At 40.0% G+C, this 23,691-nt stretch overlaps 1 protein-coding gene across 1 annotated transcript in view; it reads right to left on the reverse strand.

Annotated features, from left to right (window-relative positions):
* Nucleotides 1-17,384: 17,384 nt before the first annotated feature.
* Nucleotides 17,385-23,691, reverse strand: part of LOC142483959 (cGMP-inhibited 3',5'-cyclic phosphodiesterase 3B-like) — a 46,701-nt gene continuing 40,394 nt past the window's right edge. The window contains exons 12-13 of the mRNA XM_075583877.1: nt 23,409-23,655; nt 17,385-20,268 (exon numbers count right to left, since the gene is read on the reverse strand). Of these exons, the coding sequence (XP_075439992.1) occupies nt 20,042-20,268; nt 23,409-23,655 (474 nt within the window). The 3' untranslated portion in view covers nt 17,385-20,041. The remainder of the gene's footprint in view (nt 20,269-23,408; nt 23,656-23,691) is intronic.

Consider the following 23,691-nt stretch of genomic DNA (forward strand, 5'->3'; position numbering starts at 1 on the left):
AAGATGCAGCCATTAACGTGAATTCACACTTTGGCCTGGGAACATTGGAGCGGTTGTTGACGTAGTCGATACGTCTCTACATTTTCCCACGCAGCTGGGAATAAATAAATCACTGTTGATTTAGTAGACATGTTATAAACCTATCGGGAGGATTTCACTGTATGCATAGATCTCGGCTTCCTACTCCTGAACCCAAATGACTCAAGTCTAAAAATATCTTCCCTTCTAATACGTAATGCAACTTCAGCATGCACATAAAGCAAGGTGACAAATCACACACCGAACTCAACCTGTCTCTACACATCTATTCTGAAGAGCAAAGCACACAGAATATAACATTATGGTCTCCCATTAGAAAATTGGCTTTCCATAATTTACTCAATAACGATGCACGGTAGAATTGAAAAGAAAAAAAAATAATTGCCAAATTGCCAATTGAGTCATTGCTGTTATTTGCTGAATCTGCAAGAAAAACAGGCGATGAAGCTCGAATTTTATTTCTGAGTGGACCGGAAACATTGTGACAGGTTACTTATACATCACAACACCATGGCACAAGCGAGCAAAGAAGTTATACATGTTTTTTTCGATGTGGTGGTTCTTATTTCTACCTACATATCATGTAAGGGGGAGGATGGAATTCTATTAACAGTTATTGCAGACATTACACTGTAAGCATTGTATTTATTATCATTTTATTAAACGTAGAGAATTTTAGGTGAGACATCGAAAGTAGCCACATGTTCTGAACTAATAAAAATAAAAGTCTCAAAGTATGGTAATCTGTAAATGAGTACAGTATAAAGAGCTTCTTATCTGGATTACTGTTCCTCAACGCTATTTCTGTACTGTCACACTGGATGTATACATCTATTTTTACTGGTGAGAAGATATATGGCATCCACTTTTCACATACAAAATAAAAATCCTCCAGATTTGAGGCATCTCGATGGATATGTAGCTAATATTAAATAAAATGTACAGCACAGGAATAACTGCTCCCAATTCTACATTCTACCATAAACCTGCAGAAGCCTTTACATCACATTATGGTAGTGCGCTCAGTACTGTTGACCTAAATCCTCCTATTACTAACTGCTCCAATAATGGTTCACTGATGCTAGCAGAGGAAAGTAGAAGGCAAAAACCTGGTTAGAGGGGGATTCATTTACCAAAAGGGATTTCAAGACAGGAATGCAGGAATGCAGACGTACCTAATTAAGGAATTGTGTACAAAATAAAGAATGTCAAAATCATACGAGTCTTTATTCAACATGGTGCAGCATCGTTAATACAAGTCTATACATAAAGCTGACCGGGCTTTTTACAAGAATAAAGGACGGATGTTTCCTGGTCTTTTCAAACCATGTCCGTTTTGTTATTTTGTTGCTTTACACCAAGGGTGCCCAACTCCAGTCCTCAAGCCTCCCCCCAACAGGTCAGGTGTTCAGGATATCCCAGCTTCAGCCGACTGAGCCTCTGATTGAGCCACCTGTGCTGAAGCTGGGACCGATTGAGCCACCTGTGCTGAAGCAGGGATATCCTGAAAACCTGACCTATTGGGGGAGGGGGGCTTGAGGAGTGCAGTTGAGCATCCCTGGGTTAGTGCAACCGCCTGCTTCTTACCATATTGAATAGCCGTTACTGGTTTGCTTCAATACATCACTGCACTATCACCCATCAGAATGGAATGACAGACACCGAAAGTAATACATCCCCATAATATGAGCTTTGCAGAACCCCCCCTCCACCCCCCCCCTCCCACATCCTTCTATAGGCCCTACTCGCGTCACAAGCCAATGGTTACACGGTAGAGGAAGTTGAAGAAAAAAAATACATACCGTATTTCCTCGATTCTAAGACACACCATTGATTTAATAAAATAAAAAATAAAATAAATAAAATAATTCATTAATTTAAAAAAAAAAAAATCGGGAAAACAAAAAGAAACACTACTTGAAATGTTTCATCTAGCAGAGCTTTGGATTTTTAACAAGAGTATCCGCTTTGATTTTATTTTTTAACTGTATAACGTTACTAGAAACTACATTAATATACTGCAGGACAGATGCTTTATTTAAAGAAATCTCAGCCACCTTATACAATTTTTTTGCTACAAATATAAAAATATAGTTGTGGGAAAATACCTTGAAAACTTGTAGAAAAGCAATCAACGTGGAAAGGGGTGTGCTCCTTGCTATAAGAAATAATGCAACTGCATACAGTACATGATGGATACATGAAAGTGTAGAGAGAATGGCACAGCAGTCTGTTACACAATTAAAGCTCAAGTATTTTAAAAGGTATATAGCAACTTACACAGGTCCCGTGTGCACACCAGCCAGCCCTTCCCCGGTCAGAGGGTCGCCGGGTGCTTAACAGCGGCCATTTTGGAGGGAGGGGAGGAGTTCCGGTCCCGTTCACACGAGAGTCGCCGGGGAGGAGCTTAACGTTCGCGGTCGGAGCTGCTGGACTGCCGAGTTGCTGCTGGGCGCTGGAAACCCTTGTAAGCATCTTCGCTGCGGCTGCTCCAGCAGCGCCCCCTTGCAGCCTCGGTTTTTTTTTTTTAAACATTGATTCTAAGACGCACCCTGATGTCAGACGTGTGAAAATGGGGGAAAAGGTGCATCTTAGAATCGAGGAAATACAGTATATCCAGCATGTTCACCCAACAAAGCTGTTGCACACAAGGCAATATTGAAACTAAGTACTGTACCAGATATAAACGGATACAGATATGCCAAATCTTGCATTAAACTACTTATCACAATTCGTATGGCCTGAATGATGAAAATCCTGTGTGAGATCTGCAGTTGTGTCCATCTCTTTGTATTTGCATGGCAGGCTCTATTTGCCAGGGAAGCGGGTTAAGGAATATAATGATGGCTGATGGATCTTTCCACTTACCTCAATTTCATTAAACAACGGCCAATCCAATTACAACGGCAACAAATGAAAATTGACATTTTGATGCAAGCGGAATGCAAGAGTGCGGTGGCCATATGTACAAAGACAATTGTACCAAGTTAAGCAATCATATACGCAAGTTACAGCCTTACAAATGAATCAACCAATACAAGCACGTCATTATAGCGAGCCGTTCCTGCATGGTGTCGCCTGTATGTATCTGTACTTAAAGATCAAACTGTCTGAGACAGAAGAAAGCATCTGCCATGTATTTGCAAAAAAATAAAAAATACATACATACGTGTGCCATCTTATGAATAGTTCAAAATGTGCACTTCGTATTAAGCAAAAAAATCGTGTGACGAGTGCGTAAACAAGCATTGCAAATCGAAAGGATACCATTTAATCAAAGAATGAAAAGTGATTCATACTTAAGAGTCACTAGGTTCCATTACTCATCCTTATCTTTCTTCATGAGAGAAGTCATTCAGAAAGGATAAGTTATGGTGCTGAGAGAAGAAGAAAAAAGTGAGTCACCCAACCATAATTCTGCTGGCAACTTAGACCCATAACTTCGTTCTCTTATTACATCACAAATAATATCCTGACAGCTCATTTGCTCATTGTTTCCATACATACTGTCATGTTCAAACACGATATAATCCCTGCATTACTCCCCTTCCGTGCCCTACAAATGTAGGCGTGTGCTGTATTTGGACATAAATTGTCTCTGGGATGATTTTGCCACTATTTTCAGAAGTATTTTCTCATATCTCCTCTTAGAGGCACTCCTGGCGACACTCCTATTTTGACTTAAAAAAAAAAAAAATAGGTTTGGAGTAGGGGGTCTCGGGAGCTGAACCGTGTTGATTTCAGCTCCGGGGGCACCCTGCTTCCTGAGATAATTACCTCCGTAGGTGCTGCCGGTAGGAGCTGGGTTTACAATATGGCAGTTTAAATGTCCCGTGTCCAGCGGGCCAATAGGGAGTCGCAACGTCATCATCGTTGGCCCTCTTTACACAGGACGGCAACACCTACGGAGGTAAATATCTCGGGAAGCAGGGGGTCCCCAGAGCTGACATCAACATGGTTCAGCTCCAGAGACTAATGCTCCAAACCTATTAAAAATACATCCGGTAACCTGGAGTGCTGCTTTAATAGTCTTCTGCAGTTTCATGGAAAGATCTGTGATTATAGGTTTTCTTCCGGAAAAGGCTTCCTTATTATATCCTGTTTACAGCCATGAGTTATTTTAGGTTGATACTTTTGTTAAGATTTTGTTTATTGCACTTATTGTATGCTAATTCCCTGTCTTGTATTGTCTCTTTTGTAAAACGCCGAGCACACTGTGGGCGCTATATAAATACATCTTTATGATATCATCAGAAATGGCATTACAAAATAGTCTATCGACCGATGAAACATGAGTCCATTGTATACAAAAGTGAAGTCTCCGTGCAACCTGCTGTCGAACAACATGGGATCTGCATACAAGTAGCTGAATAAAAGGTTTATTAAATATCTCAAACCCTTCTTCGGATATACAGTGAAGTGAGGGAACCGTTTGCTACACTCTGTAGTGGTGTTATCTATTATCTAATTAAATTGAAGGTTAGCAAAGACATTTAGTCCTTTATACACTAATATAACAGACGTTTTTCGAATCATGTATGATATTACATAGAATAGTGCTCATTTACCACTCTCCTGATTGACCGGTCAGGTTGCTGTATTAGGCATGGATGAAGCAAAACGGTCCTCAGTGGTATATGGGCCTTTGGAGCGAGAAGCTCAACTTTGGGCAGGTCACTGTTTTTGGTGCCTGAGGTGCAGGGAGATTGGAAACTCCACGGGTCACGGACTAAGAATTCCTGCGTGTTGCATACCAGGCGCTATGCTGCAGTCTTGAAGCGCTTTCAGTTCTATTGGAAGAAAAGCGCTATATGAAATAAAGTTATTATTATTTGTAAAGTTCATGAATATTCTATGCAGCCACGGCAGGCTTTCATTTATTAGGAATACAGAATAGGCAGCATCATAGGAGTGGATGCATTGTTGAATTAAAAACCTTTAAAACCACTAAAAAAAGTGTTTTAATTTTTTTTTAAAACACATTAATTTGAGTCATACACCTTTACTGAAAAAAAAAAATGCCTAAAACATATTTATTCAAAACTTCCATATGAATTGCTAAAATATCAGAGAGCAAAAAATTAATGTTGGTAGTTTATTTTTTTTAAACAGCGGACTGGTTTGGCTAAAAAAACTAGATCTCACAGGGACTCGTTAAATAAAAGGGTGTATTGGTTTTCACTTCACACCTACACACTGTGGTATTTCCTGTTGTCCCAGGTTAAAAAACAAAAACAAACAGAGTGCCAAGAAAAAAGTGAAGAGGAAATGCAGAAATGCAAACAGTGCAAGTAAATGTTAAAAAGTCCACTCAATGATCCATGATTTTATTCCTGGAATTTATTATTATTTTTGGCTCTGCCATCAACCATGTTTTATCATCAATGAGAAAGCGATGAGAAAACACTGTTGGAGCAATGGTAATATCTGCCCACAGGAAACTATTGTACATAATTAACAGACTCCGATCATCTGTGCTTCCCCTGCCTACCTAAGCTAATCCAATACTGCACAGTTAACTCCAGGCATAGTACTGCACATCCTTAACCCTTTTCAATACAAGATCGGGTAATAAAAGGGTTTAATGTGTATATTCTGATAATAAAAGCATGATTACGCACAGAAGTCTTCTAAGAAGCGGATGTGGATGTTGAAAAGCCACTGGAGTGATCAGTTTTGGAAACCTATATATGCATACATTCAATATATACTGACAATTGTAAGATTGTTGCATTCCTGCATTTCATTTGCCTTAAACCATAAATCCAAGCTGCCGTTTCCCCCCCCCCCCCCCTTTAATCTGTGCATCAATACAATCCACACAATAATAAGTAATTAGCTAAATTGCCGATCATTCCGTTCTCCTGTGATCGATCGGCAAAGATTCGGCTCGGGGGTTCACTAAATGGCTGTCCGTGCAGCGCAAGAGGACCAAAGATGCAAAGTTCTGTGGGGAAGATCATATAACCAGGCAGTAACTAGATACAATTGGTGCATTGCTAGAGAGAGGGCAGGGCTCAAAAAAAGGGATGTGCCAGAGCCTGTTTCAGAAGAAGAAGGTGATGTGACTTTGTAAATGGTCGCTATAGAAACAAAAAATGCTTGTTACATTATAATACATTAAAAATGTAATTGAGTTGTTTAAAAAATGCTACATCTATTTTCTCATAGTACAGAACTGATTCGTCTGCAGCTTCAAAGCCTATTGGGAATACAGGTGTCACAGAGAGTTGGAAGTATCTGCCTTGAAGTCCAATTATAATCAGAAATTGACAGCTCTTCGGGTAAACTGATAATTGAATATAATGTTATTAAAAAAAAAAAAAAAGTTTGTCAAGTATCTTGGCCACACATACCAAAAAAATAAAGTTATGGTGGGTTTAAAAAAAACAAAAATAAAGTGACAAAAACCCTTCACCACACAGAATATAAAAAAATACTACTTGCAGGTATATTTTCATGTCTCAGACAGGTCTGCAACCCTGCTTTTCCCCATTATCACTTAGCAAACAGTGCTTCCACTGCAGCCAGGGATTCTGGGTAATGACATGCAAATGAGCACACTCTACTGCTTATCCATTTTAACATGGACCCCTATAAGCTTATGCCTGCTGCATTACGTAGCTTTTCAGCACAGCCATTGTTAAAGAAACGCATAGCCAAACAACCTACACCCAGTTACAACCCTATTCTTTCTGAAGTACTATTGTTACAGGTATGAACTGTACATACGGATCGTGGGTTATAAGGCTAGAGTTCTTAGTTTCACGCACTCCTATGTACAAATGCTTAATATCATCATTGGAATTCCTCATACATCTTAATATTCTATTTGCCTAAATGTTCAAAGCGTATAATATGTAGTGTTCTTAATACAAATAAAGCCTTAATGGTGGAATCTCCATCACTTTACTTACTGTCCCGAGTCCAACTTCACCCCTCTCCTTATCTCATTCTTCATAAGCTTATTATTTAAACATCATCAGTGGAGTAAACTCCATGCAGTTCTTTCTAGCACTATATAGAAACTAGGAAGCTAGGGATTCTTAACAAGCACAGAGTCGTACTTTGCATATTAATGCATAAAACATATTGTACGGTGCAATGTTTTAAACATGTGACTGCCAGTGGCCAGCAATGCGTTACAAAGAAATGCCATTCTAACCTGTGGCAGAAAAGGGTTTTTAAAAGTGCTGTGCACAGTACAGGTATAAATTGCAGAATGCACGGTCAGGTTGGTCTGCTGATTATTATATTAATGCTGTCAAAACGTTCAAAATACATTACGTTTACTCCCATTGTTTTTTTAATATGCACCAAATAAAAGTTTATAAAAATGTTCAGTTGTTAGACTGTTTATTAATGGACAAATAATGAGATGGGTAGGTCACTGGCCTGGAGCCAGCTTGTACATGTGGACACTGCCCCCTGGCTGAATTTAGGATGTCTCAGGTAGTCACTTCCTGCTTGTGCTCAATGATTGGTGGCTTGTGATGTTTTTTCATTTGGGTGTTAGATTTGGATTGGTCAGTGGTTGATCAGCAGGTGGTGGGTTATAAAAAAAAGGTTTCAGCAGCAGTTGGGGGGTTATTTGAATATACCTTTAAGCTATGCATGTTAAGCTGGCGACTGCAGCTGATGCTAGTGGCTTTGCATGTTCGGCGATGGCTTTACAAAGGATTAATGATCTTGGGTCAATATTAGAATTGATTAAGAAGAAATTAGAAAATGAAGGCATGAGTGACTGGCTCCGATCTGGTTTGGAGATTCCAGAGCAGCCAGAGACCCGAATGTTCATGAAGAGTCCTGTTTCAAATGAGGCGCCATGTTGCAAGACTCTGACAACTATTTCTTACTAGAAGGCAGAGTCAAAATAAGAGAGATGGCTGCCGCTCTCCAACTGTACGGGAGTGTAAATATGTATGTGTGAAAAATAGGGTGCATACGGGGATGGGTTATACTAGAGTACGGGGAAAGGTCACAGATGCGGCATAAAAGAATCCTATTTGCACTCACTATTTACAAATGCTAGGCTAGGAAAGATTCAATTCTTGGAGTTGCCCCCATAGCCATACATAAACATATTAAAACCATATTTATTAAACATATATGCAACAAATAAGCAACTAATAAGACAACCACTATGTGGCTAAAAAAGGGGAAGACAGCGGGGTGGGGGGAAGGAGTATTGGTATAATCACCAGAGCAGTGGAAGACTTCTTGTGATTAGTAGGAGAAATAGGGTGTAATCCCTAATGAATATAGGTAGGGGGTGGAGGATATTCCTCTTCCTAATGCATTAATTCATTCATATGTCTTTGTATGCTAGCTGGTGATCTGTCTGTTTATTTAGTGTTTAGTTGTAGCATACGTAGCTGCATTTAGTGATCATACTACATTTGTATTATCCTCATAATAAGGTCACATAATCCTGTGACAGTCACAGGATTGAGAGTGACTCGCGTCTGGGGGCATAGATGCATTTGACTAGTTTACCAAACAAGCGAGAAGCTGAGTACTCGGTCTGTGTGCAATACCACAACTGACACAAAGTGCATAGTGTGCTCTGGCTGCGGCCGAACACCATTGATCTCTCTTATATATATGTTAGAGTGACAGCACCAGATTGTGAAAAACTCGCGTTTGGGGACAATTATGCGCAGTTGGCAAGTCTGCCAAAACATGTTGTTGAGCATTATGTGACCTTATTATGAGGAGAATACAAATGTAGTATGATCACTAAATGCAGCTACGTATGCTACAACTAAACACTAAATAAACAGACAGATCACCAGCTAGCATACAAAGACATACGAATTAATTAATGCATTAGGAAGAGGAATATCCTCTACCCCCTACCTATATTCATTAGGGATTACACCCTATTTCTCCTACTAATCACAAGAAGTCTCCCACTGCTCTGGTGATTATACCAATACTCCTTCCCCCCACCCCGCTGTCTTCCCCTTTTTTAGCCACATAGTGGTTGTCTTATTAGTTGCATATATGTTTAATAAATATGGTTTTAATATGTTTATGTATGGCTATGGGGGCAACTCCAAAGGATTGAATCTTTCCTAGCCTAGCATTTGTAAATAGTGAGTGCAAATAAGATTCTTTTAGGCCGCATCTGTGACCTTTCCCCGTACTCTAGAAGGCAGAGTCACCAGAAGGCACAGGCCTAAAAAGCAGCCTAAAAAGCAGCAGGAAGACACCAACCAAAGCTGATTCGACTATGAACAAAAGTGCAGCTATTCTATTGGAGAACATGTTCCAATCAAGGAGGCTTGGAAGACAGTTTTGTTTCCAGAGGCTGTTACTCAAAATCCCCTGGCTGTTAAGCAGGAGGCCATCTGGTCTGTAAGTTGCTGTTGATGGAACTTCTGGTGGGGAGAACTCCTCCCTTCTTTAATTAAAAAAAAAATGAAGTATTAGGTTCTTTAAAAGCTTTAGTTGAGAAGTTGGGTGATGATTAAGATGATGATTAAGGTGATGATTAAGATATTAATGTTGATAAACCAGTTGCTAAAGCTTGGTTACCAGTAAATAAAGATTCTAATGTTACAAATAAAAGTGGTAATAATTTCAGGGTTAAGGATTGGTGTTAAGGATGTTATAGGCTGGGAAACTACACTTTTGGGCATGCATTTACCTTCTTTAGTTAAAGAAAAGACTTTGAAGAAAGAATACTACACATATGTATTATCTTTGTTACCAGGCACTGTATGAAAGAGATTGGGTTTAAAACACGATAATGTCCAAGAAGAGAGGGGGAAAAAAATATCCCTAATTAATTGAATAACTGGTTACAAGCCTCTTGCATTCATGCAAATGTAGACACGTACATTTATACAGTAATTCTTTATTTAGGCACATTGATATTATTTTAGAAGCATATACACATTTTGGTGGAATTTGATGGTTTTTCTATGATGAACAGATCTATCAAAAATGGTCGGTTCATCCGAGGATAACTTGGGACATGAAAGATGGGGACTTGCGGTTATCTTTCATGTCATCCCATAATTCAGCGCCGTGTCAGCCGCTAGCCAGCTAAAAAAAAAACTTGTGTCAGCGGGAATAAAAGGATATATGCTGGATTTTGAACAAGTCTTCCTGTAGATGGCAATCAGCCTGCAAATATAGACATGAATGCTCAGTGTGCAGTAGCAATCACTCAGCCATACAATGCATACACAGGAGCAAGGCTGGAAAATCCACAAAGATTTGGGATTCAATGCAATGAGCCTAGTGAAGGAAACTGAGATGGGGGTTTGGCTAGGTGTATATCCAAATAAAAATAAGAGTAAGTTAGTGAGACGGTTTTAGCTATGGTTTCTGGTTTCCGCCAACAAAGATTGTAGGTTTCGAAGAAATAAGAGAATTTAAAATCTGATTATAATAAAGAAGTTGCAAGTAATAAATTAAAAGGGGCATTATTTAATAAAATTGCACTGTTCGGTGTAGTACCAAAAAAGGATCCGGATTGTTTTTGTTTAAATCATAGTTTATCTGATACAAGTGGTATGGTTGGTGAAGGATGGGATTGATAAAGATCTTTTCCACGCATCATATGCTACATTTAAACAAGCTGCATATCGAGGCTGCATTTAGATTATTAGTTATTCATTGACTATATTTTAATTTGCTGGGTTTGAAGTTTATTACTTTGAGAACGGTTTGCCAATGGGTTGCTCCATCTTGTTTTTATTTCGAAGCATTTTCTCCCTTTTTAGAATGGGTAGTTAGTTTTGAGACCGATTAGAAACATTTTATTACACTAGACTTGTTTTTATTTGTATTTCCAGCCAAGAATGACCTATGCTTTAGGTTACGGAAGTATTTAGAATAGTTAGCGGATAGGTTGGGAGTGCAATTGGCCCCCCAAAAAAAACTTGTAGTCCCAGTATCTGTAATTACTTTTTTAGACATTGAAATTTATACTGATCTCTGAGCGTTCAGACTTCCTGTTGAGAAAATAAAAAAAAATGACAAGATTTAATACGGTTAGCTTTAGCCGTTAAGAAGATAGAATTGAAAGAATTGCAGTCATTGATTGTGCATTTCAATTTTGCATGTAGGATTATGCCAATGAGAAGGATCTTGTATATGTTCTCACAACCCCGGGGGAGCATAAAGGAAAAAACAACAGAGAAAACACAAACTCAGTGCAGACTGTATGCTACAGTGTAACAATATGTGAGGAAACTTGGCTCTCGTGTGCAGCCTACTCACAGGATAGCAGTAAGGTAAGGGCAATAACAGGATCTGTGGAATCTGTGGTGTCGTCTAGGTGTAGACAGGATACCTCTCACAATCATGAATCAGGTAGATGGGAACATGGAAGGGTAAAAAGAAATCTCCATGGTGCAGGTCAATATAAAAGGGTAACTTTATGATGTAGTTAAAAAATGCGCACTTACAATATAAAAATCAAACACAAGCATTTGGCACTATAACAAGTGACTCAGGAGTGTTGGGATGTTGCAACCGCTCACCGCACCGCAGCTGCTTGTCCGCTCTGCACCGTGGTAATGTTGGGATCACCTCCAGAGACAGGCTCGCTCACCGCGCCTCCGTTTTTCATCCGCTCTATACCGTGGTGCTGTTGGTATCACCTCCAGAGACAGGCTCACTCACCGCTCGCTCAACCCCACCCAGTCGAATGTTAATGGGACAAGAGGACAAAGAACTTTGTATTCGCAGCTGCATTCATTCTGAACCCCTTCACTGTACATCTGCATCGCCCCAAAAGGCGGACAGCCTTTGGCACAGCTGAAGGGCAGCTAAAGGGTGTGAACCGTTTGCTGATGTTAAAGTTCCTCTATTTCAATCTGAAACTCACTAGGCCTTTATCCCCTGTACCCAATTTTCCAATTCTATCTGTCCATGAAATGTCTGTGAATTGACTGTATAACCTCTGTTCTGTTAATATAACCTTGTATTGTTCTAACTCTGTGCCCAGGACATACTTGAAAGCGAGAGGTAACTCTCAATGTATTACATCCTGGTACAAACATTTTTATAAATAAATAAACATCACCACATTAGAATTTCAAAAGAGCTCAAAGAGGATTTGGCAATATAGGAAATATTTTTGAAAAATTAAAGGGGTTCAGGAGCAGTTGGGGAGGTTATTTGAATTTACCTTTAAGCTCCCTCTCCTATTATTAAGGATATAGGTTTATTTTAAGATGATCATATTGAAGTTTTCCTTTAAAGTTAAGTAATATTGTATTAAAGCATGTTCTATTTGCCTTGTTCATGACATTTTTTGGGGGGGGGGGGGGGGTGAGGGGCACACTCCATGGAGACACCTCACGAACCCCCTGTTGGGAATCACTGGTCTAATTGGTTCTGTAACGGTCTGTGTTTTTATTGCATGAACTGCATCTTACTTGGAAATTTTTTTAGGAACAATTGCCAGAGGACTTTACCAAAAGGATTTCACAGTTTGATGCTAAATCTCCTGTCACCAAAATTAACGGTAAATTCATTGAGGATTCATAAAGGTAAGAGGCTAATAAGAATAAAGGAAAAATATGTTCTTTAGCTTATGATAAAATTAAATACCGAACTGTGAATTCTGATAACTAACTTTTGTACTTGAGAATAACATCGTTATTTTAATGTACTGTATTGTTTCTGGTAAAATAAATAAAACAGATCATGATTGTGCAATGGTTACAAAGGGTAACTATGCTGCTGTTTCTGCTTAATATTGTATCAGGGCAGGTTGGCAAATATAAGCATGGGGTGCAAGTCTGACCTCCTGGCCCAAGAATCTGGCTGCCCACACACAGACACACACTATAAAACACGCATACTGTACCAGATACACACATCATATACATATGTACCCACATCAAGAGCACATACAGTATACCACACACACATGCAGGTCAGATGCAGACGGCATATATATATATATACACACACACACACACACACACACACACACCATTTACACACATACCCTACACACACACACACACACACACACTATATGTGTGTATGTGTGTGTGTGTGTGTGTGTGTGTGTGTGTGTGTATATATATATATATATATATATATATATATAAAAATAAATAATGTCTGTGTATATAGTGTATGTAGTATATACATATATCTGCGCGTGCGTGTGTGTATATATATATATACACATATATACAGCAGATATCTATGTGTGTATACTATATACACAGACATATGTATAATGTCTGTGTATATAGTGTGTCTATGTGTATATAGTATATACACAGATATCTGCTGCGTGCGTGCATGTATATATATATATATATATATATATATATATATATACACGCGCGCGCAGATATCTATGTGTATACTATATACACATAGACAACACACACACACTTCCGTTCCGGAGAACCCCTGCTTCAAACCTGTCACTTGGACTGCTGCTGCTTTAATAAGAAGTTGACCACACATGTGTAAGGATTACAATTTTATTTGTAACAATATATTATCTCTGCAGCCCCATTCGCCTTCTTCCTGAGTGAGCTCCTTCTCCATAGATTCTGCCTGTTCTGGCAGCGGCTCCTCCCACACCAGGCTCATATAGATCAGATGTGGCTCTCTCTAGAGATTGCTGCACCAGAGTAGGGATACCAGGTGCCCGGTTTTATCCACACATCCTCATTTTAAAGATCTGTGACATCGTCAGGATACATTTCTGACAAACCAGTTGTTTTCAGCCGTGAGCTCGCTCTCTCTGGCTCCATCTTCAGGATACAGGAAGGGCAGGTGCCCTCCCTCCAGAGATCAGCTTCCTGTCTGTGCGATTGCTGAGGAAATGGAAAGGGGAGAAGGAATAATCACTGTGGCGTAGGAATGTGACTTTGCATGGGTGTTTGAATGGGGACTGTGTGTGAAGGAGAGGCAGTGGGGCTGAACTGGGTGGGGTTGGAGGAAGTTAGCAGGACTCCAAAAAACAAACAAACATTTGTTTGTGGGGGAAATTGCTGCTTTTAAAGAGAATATTCAGCCAATTCAACAACTATCTCAAAATGAATATGCATGTAACCCTCCTGGTCCGAGCTCCCTATGGAGGTTTACATCAGGGATGTGGTGTAATGTCCAACTCAGTAATAATTTACCTTATCTCAGGGGCTGTTGTGGTCGGCTGGGAGATGACAAGTAGGGCGCCAGAAGCTTTTGGGTGGTACAAGAGGTCTCTTATTATAGGTTCCCTTGCATGGGAACATCTTCATACAGTCGCACATAAACACAGGCTGTTGTACCTTTTACCTTTCCTCATACATCACATGCAATGCTCTTCCTCTGCATAGGCTTGTAGGCAACACTCCTTCACTTTACGTAGGAATGGCTCCTGTTCACATTCCTGCCTTTGATGAGTGTTTGTGTGGCCCTTGACTTGATCCTGGACGATTATAGACTCGAACAATTCACTACCCACCCCTGGTGGGGAACTGCCACTTCCTCAAAGATACTGGTCACTGGCAATCCCTGTCGTGGGAACTGCCACCTCCACTGGGGTATTGATTACTGAACATGGGGATCTGTTGCCAGGCAGACCCCCTGACATTCTTGGGCCTTCTCTGTATTGCCCTCTCATGGCATGTCTGCATTCCCTCTGTGGGACATGCATCTCTCTCTGGGCCATGCTAATGGATCCTGACTACATGGGTAATGTCCCTGACTGAAACATAATAAAGGGAGGGCCTGACCTGAACTATACTTGGGGAAGCACATGTCCTACCTCTACCCCCGAGGTCCCACCTCTCCTGTCATGCTGAATTCTGGTACATGACTTCCCAGAAGTCTCTTTGCCTTACATCCCCCCTATGACACAGCATTTCTTTGTCACTACTGGGCGGGGCTAGCATGTCTTCTCTTATTAACCCCTGGCACTACTTCTATGAAACCCAACAGAGGGGGGGTTACATACACATGTGGACTCCATCACTTGTTCCAACTAGTCCTTGCTGGATTAAACTGCACTCCAATCTCTCTGTGCCTTCATTGGTGATCATGATGTTATTGATGCTGTTACAAGGAAACTCTCCACCTCCTTTGCACCATGCTGATGAATGATATCTCCTCCTGGCTTCAGCATTTATAGCTCACCAACATTCAGTATATCATAATGTCCCTTTGAGCTCACGTGACCTCACAATGCTGATGTCAGCTGCCTAGCTATCTAAAGGCAGACAGTATTTTGACAAGTGAGTGATGACTTCAGGAAAATGGCTGCCACTGCAATTTAGCCACACCCTACCATCATTCTGATGTCACTGAAAACCTCAGTGTTCTGGCCACAATGTTCTACTTGGTTGCATTCTTACGTTATGAATTAAAAAGAAATAGCCATGTTAGTCCAGTTGTAATAGCTATAGTCATATAATCTAAATTGTTAGTCCAAATAAAAAAAGGTATCACCTAAAACTTAAGTACTCATTTATTCTGCACTATTCCTACTTTAGTAACACGGACCCTGGGTGCTCGTGAATGTTCCTGTATATAGGGTTTTCTAAATAGATGCTGGCTGGTTAGAGAAATAAGTGTTGGATAAGATAGTATGATTACCACAATGTGAAATCTACAATATTGCAAAGAGTGTAAATAAACAAATCACGAGAAACAGAACAATTCAATGTTTGTTATGTGTAGTAAAATGAAAATAGATATACCTTTTTAAAGATTAGGTAATAAACATAGAAATAATTATATATATATATATATATATATATATAATTATTTCTATGTGTGTGTGTGTGAAATATTAAAATAAGAAAATAAACAAAGTGAACAGTTACATTGATTAATAAAAATCGTTAAGCGGTTATGTTAGTACTTACACTCCGTAGAGCAGTTAGCTAGGCTCTTATGCTGGTTAGTGAGTGTCCAAATGATGTAGCTAGTTCCATAAAATAGATTCTCTCTCAGGAACTCGCTGCTATTTGTTCAGGTCCAATCACCCCCAAAAGTAACAATTTATCTGCAAGGGCACAAAGCAGCATTAAAGCTGTATGAGACACGTATAATAAAATAACAAGTCACACAGGTGTGCTGCTCAGTTTGGGAGGGCGACCTGATCTGGGTGGTATGGATGCATCTTCCACTTCTTAATGATGGACTTCACTGTGCTAACAGGGATAATCAGCGCCTCTGGCCATTCTCTACTCTCTACCACTTTATCCCTGACTTGCTTAGAAAGCCCATTGGTCTTCATGGTTGCTGTGTTGGACCACTGTGAATTGCAGCTTGAAAGCCTTTATAGCGGAGGGAAATGATCTGCACATTAAACCACTTTGAAAGGTCACAAAATTAGTGAAACGGTTTCAGGCGGTGTCCACTCAAGCAATTCATTTACACACCGAGCTAATTTAAGGGTCGAATACTTCTGCAACCAAGATGAATCTGTTTTTCTCTGTAAATCTTACTTCTTTATTTTCTAACTACAACTTTGGAGTAGTTCTTGTGGATTCATCATGTAAAGTCTGATTTGAAGCAGTCGTGGCGTACGCTCAGGCGACATGTGAACAATTTGCAAGGGGTGAATATTTTTGCAAACAGTACATCTCTGTATGATAGTGTTTCTCTTTACACGTCTAGTATGCCAATGACTTATACCTCTGGTCTTCATCAAGCAATTTACAGATTTTTTTAAAGTTCAACTTCAGGCCAGGAGTCAGTAAAAGAGAGATAATATTGGTGGAGTAGTTCCATCATTAAGAAAAGGTGTTACTGTATTGGTTGACAACTACGGTAAGTGAGAGTGTGTTTGTTTCTCACAGTAGAGTTCCCTTTCAACTTCATGTATGGGTGAAATCTGTTTCCATACTACACTTTTACCTGTCTACTTCTATTTGGCATAATGCAATTTACATTTTAAGTTAAAAGTATAAAACTTCATGCCACCCACTAACTCACCATGTGCAAATGTATCCCAAGTACTCCAGGTAACCGTTTACAGTACTTATAAGAGATCAGAAGGAAAAAAATCCTTTAAAATCATATTACCTGTCCTACTTCTGTCCGGCTAGTCTTCAAATTGATGGGGCCTCCTGTTGGTATTTTGGGTAAGAGGTGCAGAGAGCCGGCAGTCTGAAAATTTGAGGCTCAGCATCTTTAACCCCAACTGAGAACTGGGAATCACAGAGCTGGACTGACCAACTAGTACAGTATACTACACACTCATCCATTAAAAAAGTGACTTAACAGGTTTAACTAATGAATTAAAAAAAAAAATACACTAGATCACCTAATAAAGCAACTTTTACATAGCATCCTTCTATACACCTTCTTTTAAACCACATTTCATGAATAATGATATTGGAAAAAAGCAAATTCAATAAATGTCTGTTTAAAATGGCTAAATTTTATTACTGGTAGAAGAACTATTTGGTGGGAACACTGCCTAAGTATTACAAATGATGCAGTGGTAGCAGTGATGGCATCAGCGGGGGAGTTTGGCACAGACGGTGTACAATAAATAACAAGAGTGTTTTAGTGATTTACCAAACAGAGCTTTACCAAAATGCTGACACGGTACAAAAAAAAAAAAGAAGAAGAAGGAATTTGAATACATGAAATCCATTCTTTGACCAGACAAGTATATATTCTGTCTTCATTTCCACCATTGGCTGGAGTGGTGATCTGATGTTCTGTAAATCTGCAACATGACAGGCCACTTGCGCTCAAGTCTCAGGTGCATCAGTCTTTGGGGTTTTGCCAGGGGTTCTTTGACTAGTCTCCCACAGGGGCGAGATGAGAATAAATAACAAATAGGAGGGCCAGAAGATTACTAGAATAGAATTTAAGATGTATTGAATTATACTTCAATAAAGGAATAAAAGTGGGAGCCCATTAGAACACTCCAACATTTACATCAGATTATCATTTTTTTCTTAATTGAAAAATGAGTTTCCACGAGAAAAATTGCACTTTACTGCTTTTGTTGGTGCAATTAGCAGCAGCAGTCTGTGGGCCACTCACTGGCCTGTGGCAACGGGCCACAAGTTGAAAACCACATACTTACGGTGCCGTGTCACACAGGACCAACTTGACTTAATAACAGTGATGTTTTAATAGGGAAAAAACAGGTGATTGTATCTGGTTTTAGAAAGGCCCTCAAAACATGGACAGAGCAAGCAACAATCTAATCATTGAGGTTATATAAACAGGATTGACTATCATTACACCATTCAGAGTTCCTTTAGTAAAGAACGAAAAAAAAAAAAGACAATATTCAGAATTTCAAAAATACCTATAATTGTCAGTTTCTTTTAAGGCATCAACCATATAGTTTAAGGCATCGCCTACTGTTAACCTAAACTATTAAAACCTCTCTGCCATCACATCACTTTGGTTCGACAGCAATGTACCAGTATTGAACTGGTGAAACCATTTTACCCGCAAGTGACCATTTTCTTACCTTCATGCACGGTGCCAGTTTGACGAGTCTGTATACCAGAACTTTTTTTTCCAGCGCGTTTAAAAACGCTTGTACATAGAAAGGAATTAGAAAAACTTTTCAAAATAGCTTAACATTTATTTGGCATGAGAATTAACTTATTTTCAGACTAAGCTAATCACCAAACATTGTATACGTGTTATAGGAGTATTCAAAATAATATTGTAAGCTTAGAACGTAGCCCAATAGCTTTTAATAGGGAAATAATTTGTGTGAAGTTTTTTTGACACAAAATATATTGCCCACGTTTCCTACTTGAGCTTCAGTAGGGTATGACAATGCCGTGGGAAGTTTCGAAACAATAGTAGTCATATTTAACATACGCACTGGCCAGGGTGATCAAGATGCCATGTATCACAGTTGTAAAATACGGATTGATGTGAAAAATATTTGAATAGCTGTGATCGGTCTGTCTCCTCGGTTGTTATAAAGTTGTTTTTTTTGTGTGTTTTGCAGGAGTGGTTACTTTTTTTTATTATTATAACATATGAAATGTTGTTTGAGTATTTGGTTTGAAATATTCGAGTTTGTTCTTATGAAATTGTTTTCCCAAAATGCATGCATACAAAAGGAGTAAAATGTATTCTGTTCATGGTTGGAAACCGCAAAAATATTATTTAAACGTGTGGATTTCGGCGCGTGTTTTTTTTTCTTTTCTGCTGGGTGTTACATCTGACATATTTCTACATACGAATCCTGAGTAAGAGTGGAAATTATATATCTATCTCGTCATTGCCTACATAAAAAAATAAAAATCCCTTCTTCATTACTGAAATACTTAAGCTTTTTTTTTTTTCTTTTTTTCTTTTTTTAAGGTCTACCACAGAACCGCAACTCAAAGAAAAAGGAGCTTGAATAGTCACTGCATACCTGAAAAAAAGTTTCAGTAAAATAAAATAAAACATAGGCAGATTATAAACAACAATAAAAGGCATCAGAAATTGATGCATCTGGGATTTTCCAATAATAATAATAATAATAATAAAAAAAAAAATAGAACTTTTTTGTCACAGTCTTTCAAACGGATGCAAGCATTAGGATTGCTTAGCTACCCAATGATTACCATACCCAGTACATACAGAATCCTTTTCGATCTGTATCAATACAGGCACAGATTCAAGTTCCAAAAAAAAATAAACCAATATATAGACAACATATAATATTGGGTTCCACCAATGCTCCAGTCAAATCAAAAAAGCCGTGGCCACTTTGGTAACAGAAGTCAATTTTTTTTCACGATTGCAAGTACCTTATGGAAAATAAGAGCTCTGTATTTAGCAAGGCAGCATTAGAACATGGTATTAGTATACCAATTAGGGCACAAAGGACTTTGCATCTAGGTATACAATAATCAATCTTTGAATATAAAGTTTGTATATCCCATGTGGTGAAAGTGCATAGAGTGGGAAACTGCTGAGGCAGCAAAGATCCGCTCACAGTATTAAGGCCTTTCAACGTTACAGTATGTGAAGTGTCAGTCTAAAGTTAGCACAGTGAGAGCAGAGTATATGCTCACTCGTTGCACGCCCCTCAAAAGTTCGCTCAGCATTTTCTTTCCTCTCCTGACTGTCGCTCCTCTTCTTCATCTGCTTCCTCAATTACCTGAATGTCGTCTGATTGAGGCAACGAGGAGTTCTCATTCTTCAGCTTGTCTGCCTCCGCTTTGCTCTTTTCTTCCTCAATGACCTTTTTCCATACTTTGTGATTCTCACTCAGGTGATGCATCAGCTGGCAAAACATACGCCGTCTTCCTTTTCTTCTTTGTGGTTCTGCAACACGCAAAAGTATAGTGTCACAAACTCCAAATACTACCAATGAGAACTCAAAATTGAGGTCCAACAATGGGGGTAGTATTTTAAAGGTACAGTACCACCACATTTAGCTAGTGGCAGTGATATACCTAATAGGTTAAAACTATGCAACTTAGAAAAATGCTGGGTTTTATTGCACTAACCTTGACTTCATCATAACAGACGTAGTTCCCTATTTAAAGCAGTAATACTACATCCCCCCCCCTTTTTTCTTCTTTTTATTTTTATATGTAAAGCATATGTAAAGCATGTGACAATGTATAATTCTACATTCTACATTCTTACCTAAACTGGCAATCATTTGGTGCCCATGTTATAAATCTGCCAAAATACTGATTGTGTGTCTAATGCAGTGTTTCTCAACCAGATGTGACATGCAGGGGGGGGGGGGGATTGATGTGAAATACAGGGCGGGGATTGATGTGACATTCAGAGGGGATTGATGTGACATGCAGGGGGGAGAGTGATGTGACATGCATAGGGGTGGGTATATGAGGAGGATGATGATGAGGGGTGCTGGGGGAGATATGAGGATGATGATGATGATGGGTGCTTGGGGAGATATACAAGGATGAGGATGATGATGATGGGTGCTGGGGGAGATATGAGGATGATGAAGGGTGCTGGGGGAGATATATGAGAATGATGATGAGGGGTGCTGGGGGATATATGATGATTTTACCTGTGCGGCCCAATTTTTTTAAAATGTATTGAGGCGGCCGGGGTCTTTTTAAAATGTATTGGGGCGGCGGGGGTCTTTTTAAAATGTATTGGGGCGGCGGGGGTCTTTTTAAAATGTATTGGGGCAGTGGGGGGTCTTTTTAAAATGTATTGGCGGGGGCGGGTATTTTTATTATGTATTGCGGGGTGGGGTTACATGTATTTAGGAGTGTGGTGTTTTTGGTATGTATTTTGTGGCGGGGATTGAGTGAGTGTGGGGTAATTGACGGAAGGTAGGGGCGAGTGAGAGGCGAGAGGGGGGGGATTGAGTGAGGAAAAGAGGGAGTAAGAGTGAGACGCAGGGGAGATAAATACATGCAAAGCGGGAGAGGGGGAGAGTGAGAGAGACGGAGGGGAGAGAAATACATGCAAGGCAGGAGGGGGAGCGAGTGAGAGGGGAGAGGAATACATGGGTAGAGGGTGGGAAATAGAGGGGGCTCATGAGGTGTGAAATTAACCTAATATGTGTCAGCCAGATAGGGGTTCCCTGAGATTTTTTGGAAAACTTCAAGGATTCCTCCAAACAAATAAGGTTGGGAATCCACTCGAAAAGCCTTTTTTACAAGCTTCAGAATCACTTTGTACTTGTGGCATAGTATGACCACAGCAGGTTAATAGTCACCATGTGTGCTTGTCTATGCATTTCTGTGTGTATTGTAGCGTGGAAAAATAGAAAACTGCCCTCGTCCATTGAATCACAAGTTGCAGAGCTAGATGAGACTTGACTAGCAGTGTCAAAACCAGTATTACAGTACCAGGTTAACACAAGTTAACTTGAGGAGCTCTGTAAAGAGGAGCATTTTGATAGGTTGTACTGTATATTGTCTATGTAGTAAGCTAATATCATCTTCCAGGGATTGGCTGTGTTGGCATTCACCCAACAATGATCTGCCTGAAACTGGGACAGCAGTCGTCTAACATACATGCCATAGCCACCATTACACACAGGGCTAAGAGTGTGAAGAGTTTACTGTGCAATTACGACAAATAAATCCATTTTAACCTATGATTGTGTTTGTTAACCTATGATTTAACAAAGTATGGACCACCTACATTTATTAAACTCTGTTTCAAAAGAGTGTTCTGAGATAGTGGAGATGGTCATAAACTTATCAGCTTTCTGGATCAGTGAGTACATCACAAACATTAGATAGACACTGTGGGGCCTATGCGAGTAGCCTGCATAAACCAACTCGCTGGGCCGGTTATGCAGCCAGTTTATGGAGCGTTGCTATCACGGTATTCAGAAAGCCTCGAATACCTGCGATAGCAAAATGCCCAAAACTGGCGAGTAGCCGGGGACGTGATGTTCGCCTCTCTCAAAAGGACTCACCCGGCGATCTGCAGAGATCTGGCTCAGCTGCAGAGAGAGCTGCACAGAGAGAGCCGCCTCTCCCTGCGCGTATCTCGCCAGAGATTGCAGGGTTTTAATAAAAAATGTTAACACTAGTGTACGTGAACAGGGGGTAACCGGAGCAGAACCGCGTTGATTTCAGGTCCGGTGACCCCCTGCTTCCCGAGATACAGGCCCCGTTATGGGGTGCCGGTATATCCTATACATTTAAATGTCACGCGTCACGTATCAGTGGGATTTAAATGCATAGGCGATACCGGCACCTCATAACGGGGCCTGTATTTCGGGAAGCAGGGGGGTCCCGGACCTCAAGTCAACGTGGTTCTGCTCCAGAGACCCCCTACTCACGCACACTAGTATCATTTTTATTAAAACAGCTTCATTACCGCAATAAAGGGGTTAACTACCAGTGCCCGGTTAATACCGCTAAGGTAATGAAGTTGCCTGTAAATGCAGTTTTCCTGCACCCGATTCATGCTGGGGGCCTCCGGTGCGGATATTAATGATGCAGGAAAAATGTATTCTTTTTTTTCGAAGTCCCTCTCTCGCCGCTGCCTCTAAAGCTTCTTGGCAGCTTCACGCTTTTTCTGGCGAGAGGATTTTGGGAGGAAATCGCCATTCTAGAGCCTCGAATTGAACGAGTTTCTAAACTGCCGATATGTGGCTTATCGCCGCTCACTTGGCGGTTTGTTTCTGACCACAGAAAAAAATTGGCGATTCAACCCACTTAACGAGGCTTACTGAATTGCTGTAGGCATTTTTGGCTGATAACAGTTAAAAGGCCTCGATAAGTGGGGTAAGAAAGCTACTAGCATAAGCCCCCAACTATTTTCATGTAATAGCAGCAATAAAGTGAATCCACTGAGCTCATGTCCAAAGACTTTCACCAGTGCAATCAAAACGTTCAAAAAATGTAGGTGACAATCAAAATACAGCAGGAGAGATCATTGAGGCTGATGATAAAATGTAGCATTGGATGAAATGTTTAAATAATGTATATTTGCTGGAGCATCTACATACGTACTTGGACTCATGTCATCATCCATTTCTTCATCTTCTGAATCCAAATCGTCACAATCGTCTTCCTCGCTTTCCATTTCCGCGTCATCTTCATCAATCCACCTCCCGGGAAGCAAACCAGCTGCATCATAGGAATTACACAAGGGGCCCACTATATGTGTAATGAAGGATTCCTGCAGTTTTGCTAGTTGAGGAGAAGACCGGTCCATGAATGGACTAATTGGCAGCCCCAGACTCGCTTCTTCATCTCCCTATCATGTTTTTAGAAGATATAGGAATACATTGTT

The sequence above is a fragment of the Ascaphus truei genome, unplaced genomic scaffold (genome assembly GCF_040206685.1).
Source record: "Ascaphus truei isolate aAscTru1 unplaced genomic scaffold, aAscTru1.hap1 HAP1_SCAFFOLD_402, whole genome shotgun sequence".
Taxonomy (NCBI): domain Eukaryota; kingdom Metazoa; phylum Chordata; class Amphibia; order Anura; family Ascaphidae; genus Ascaphus; species Ascaphus truei.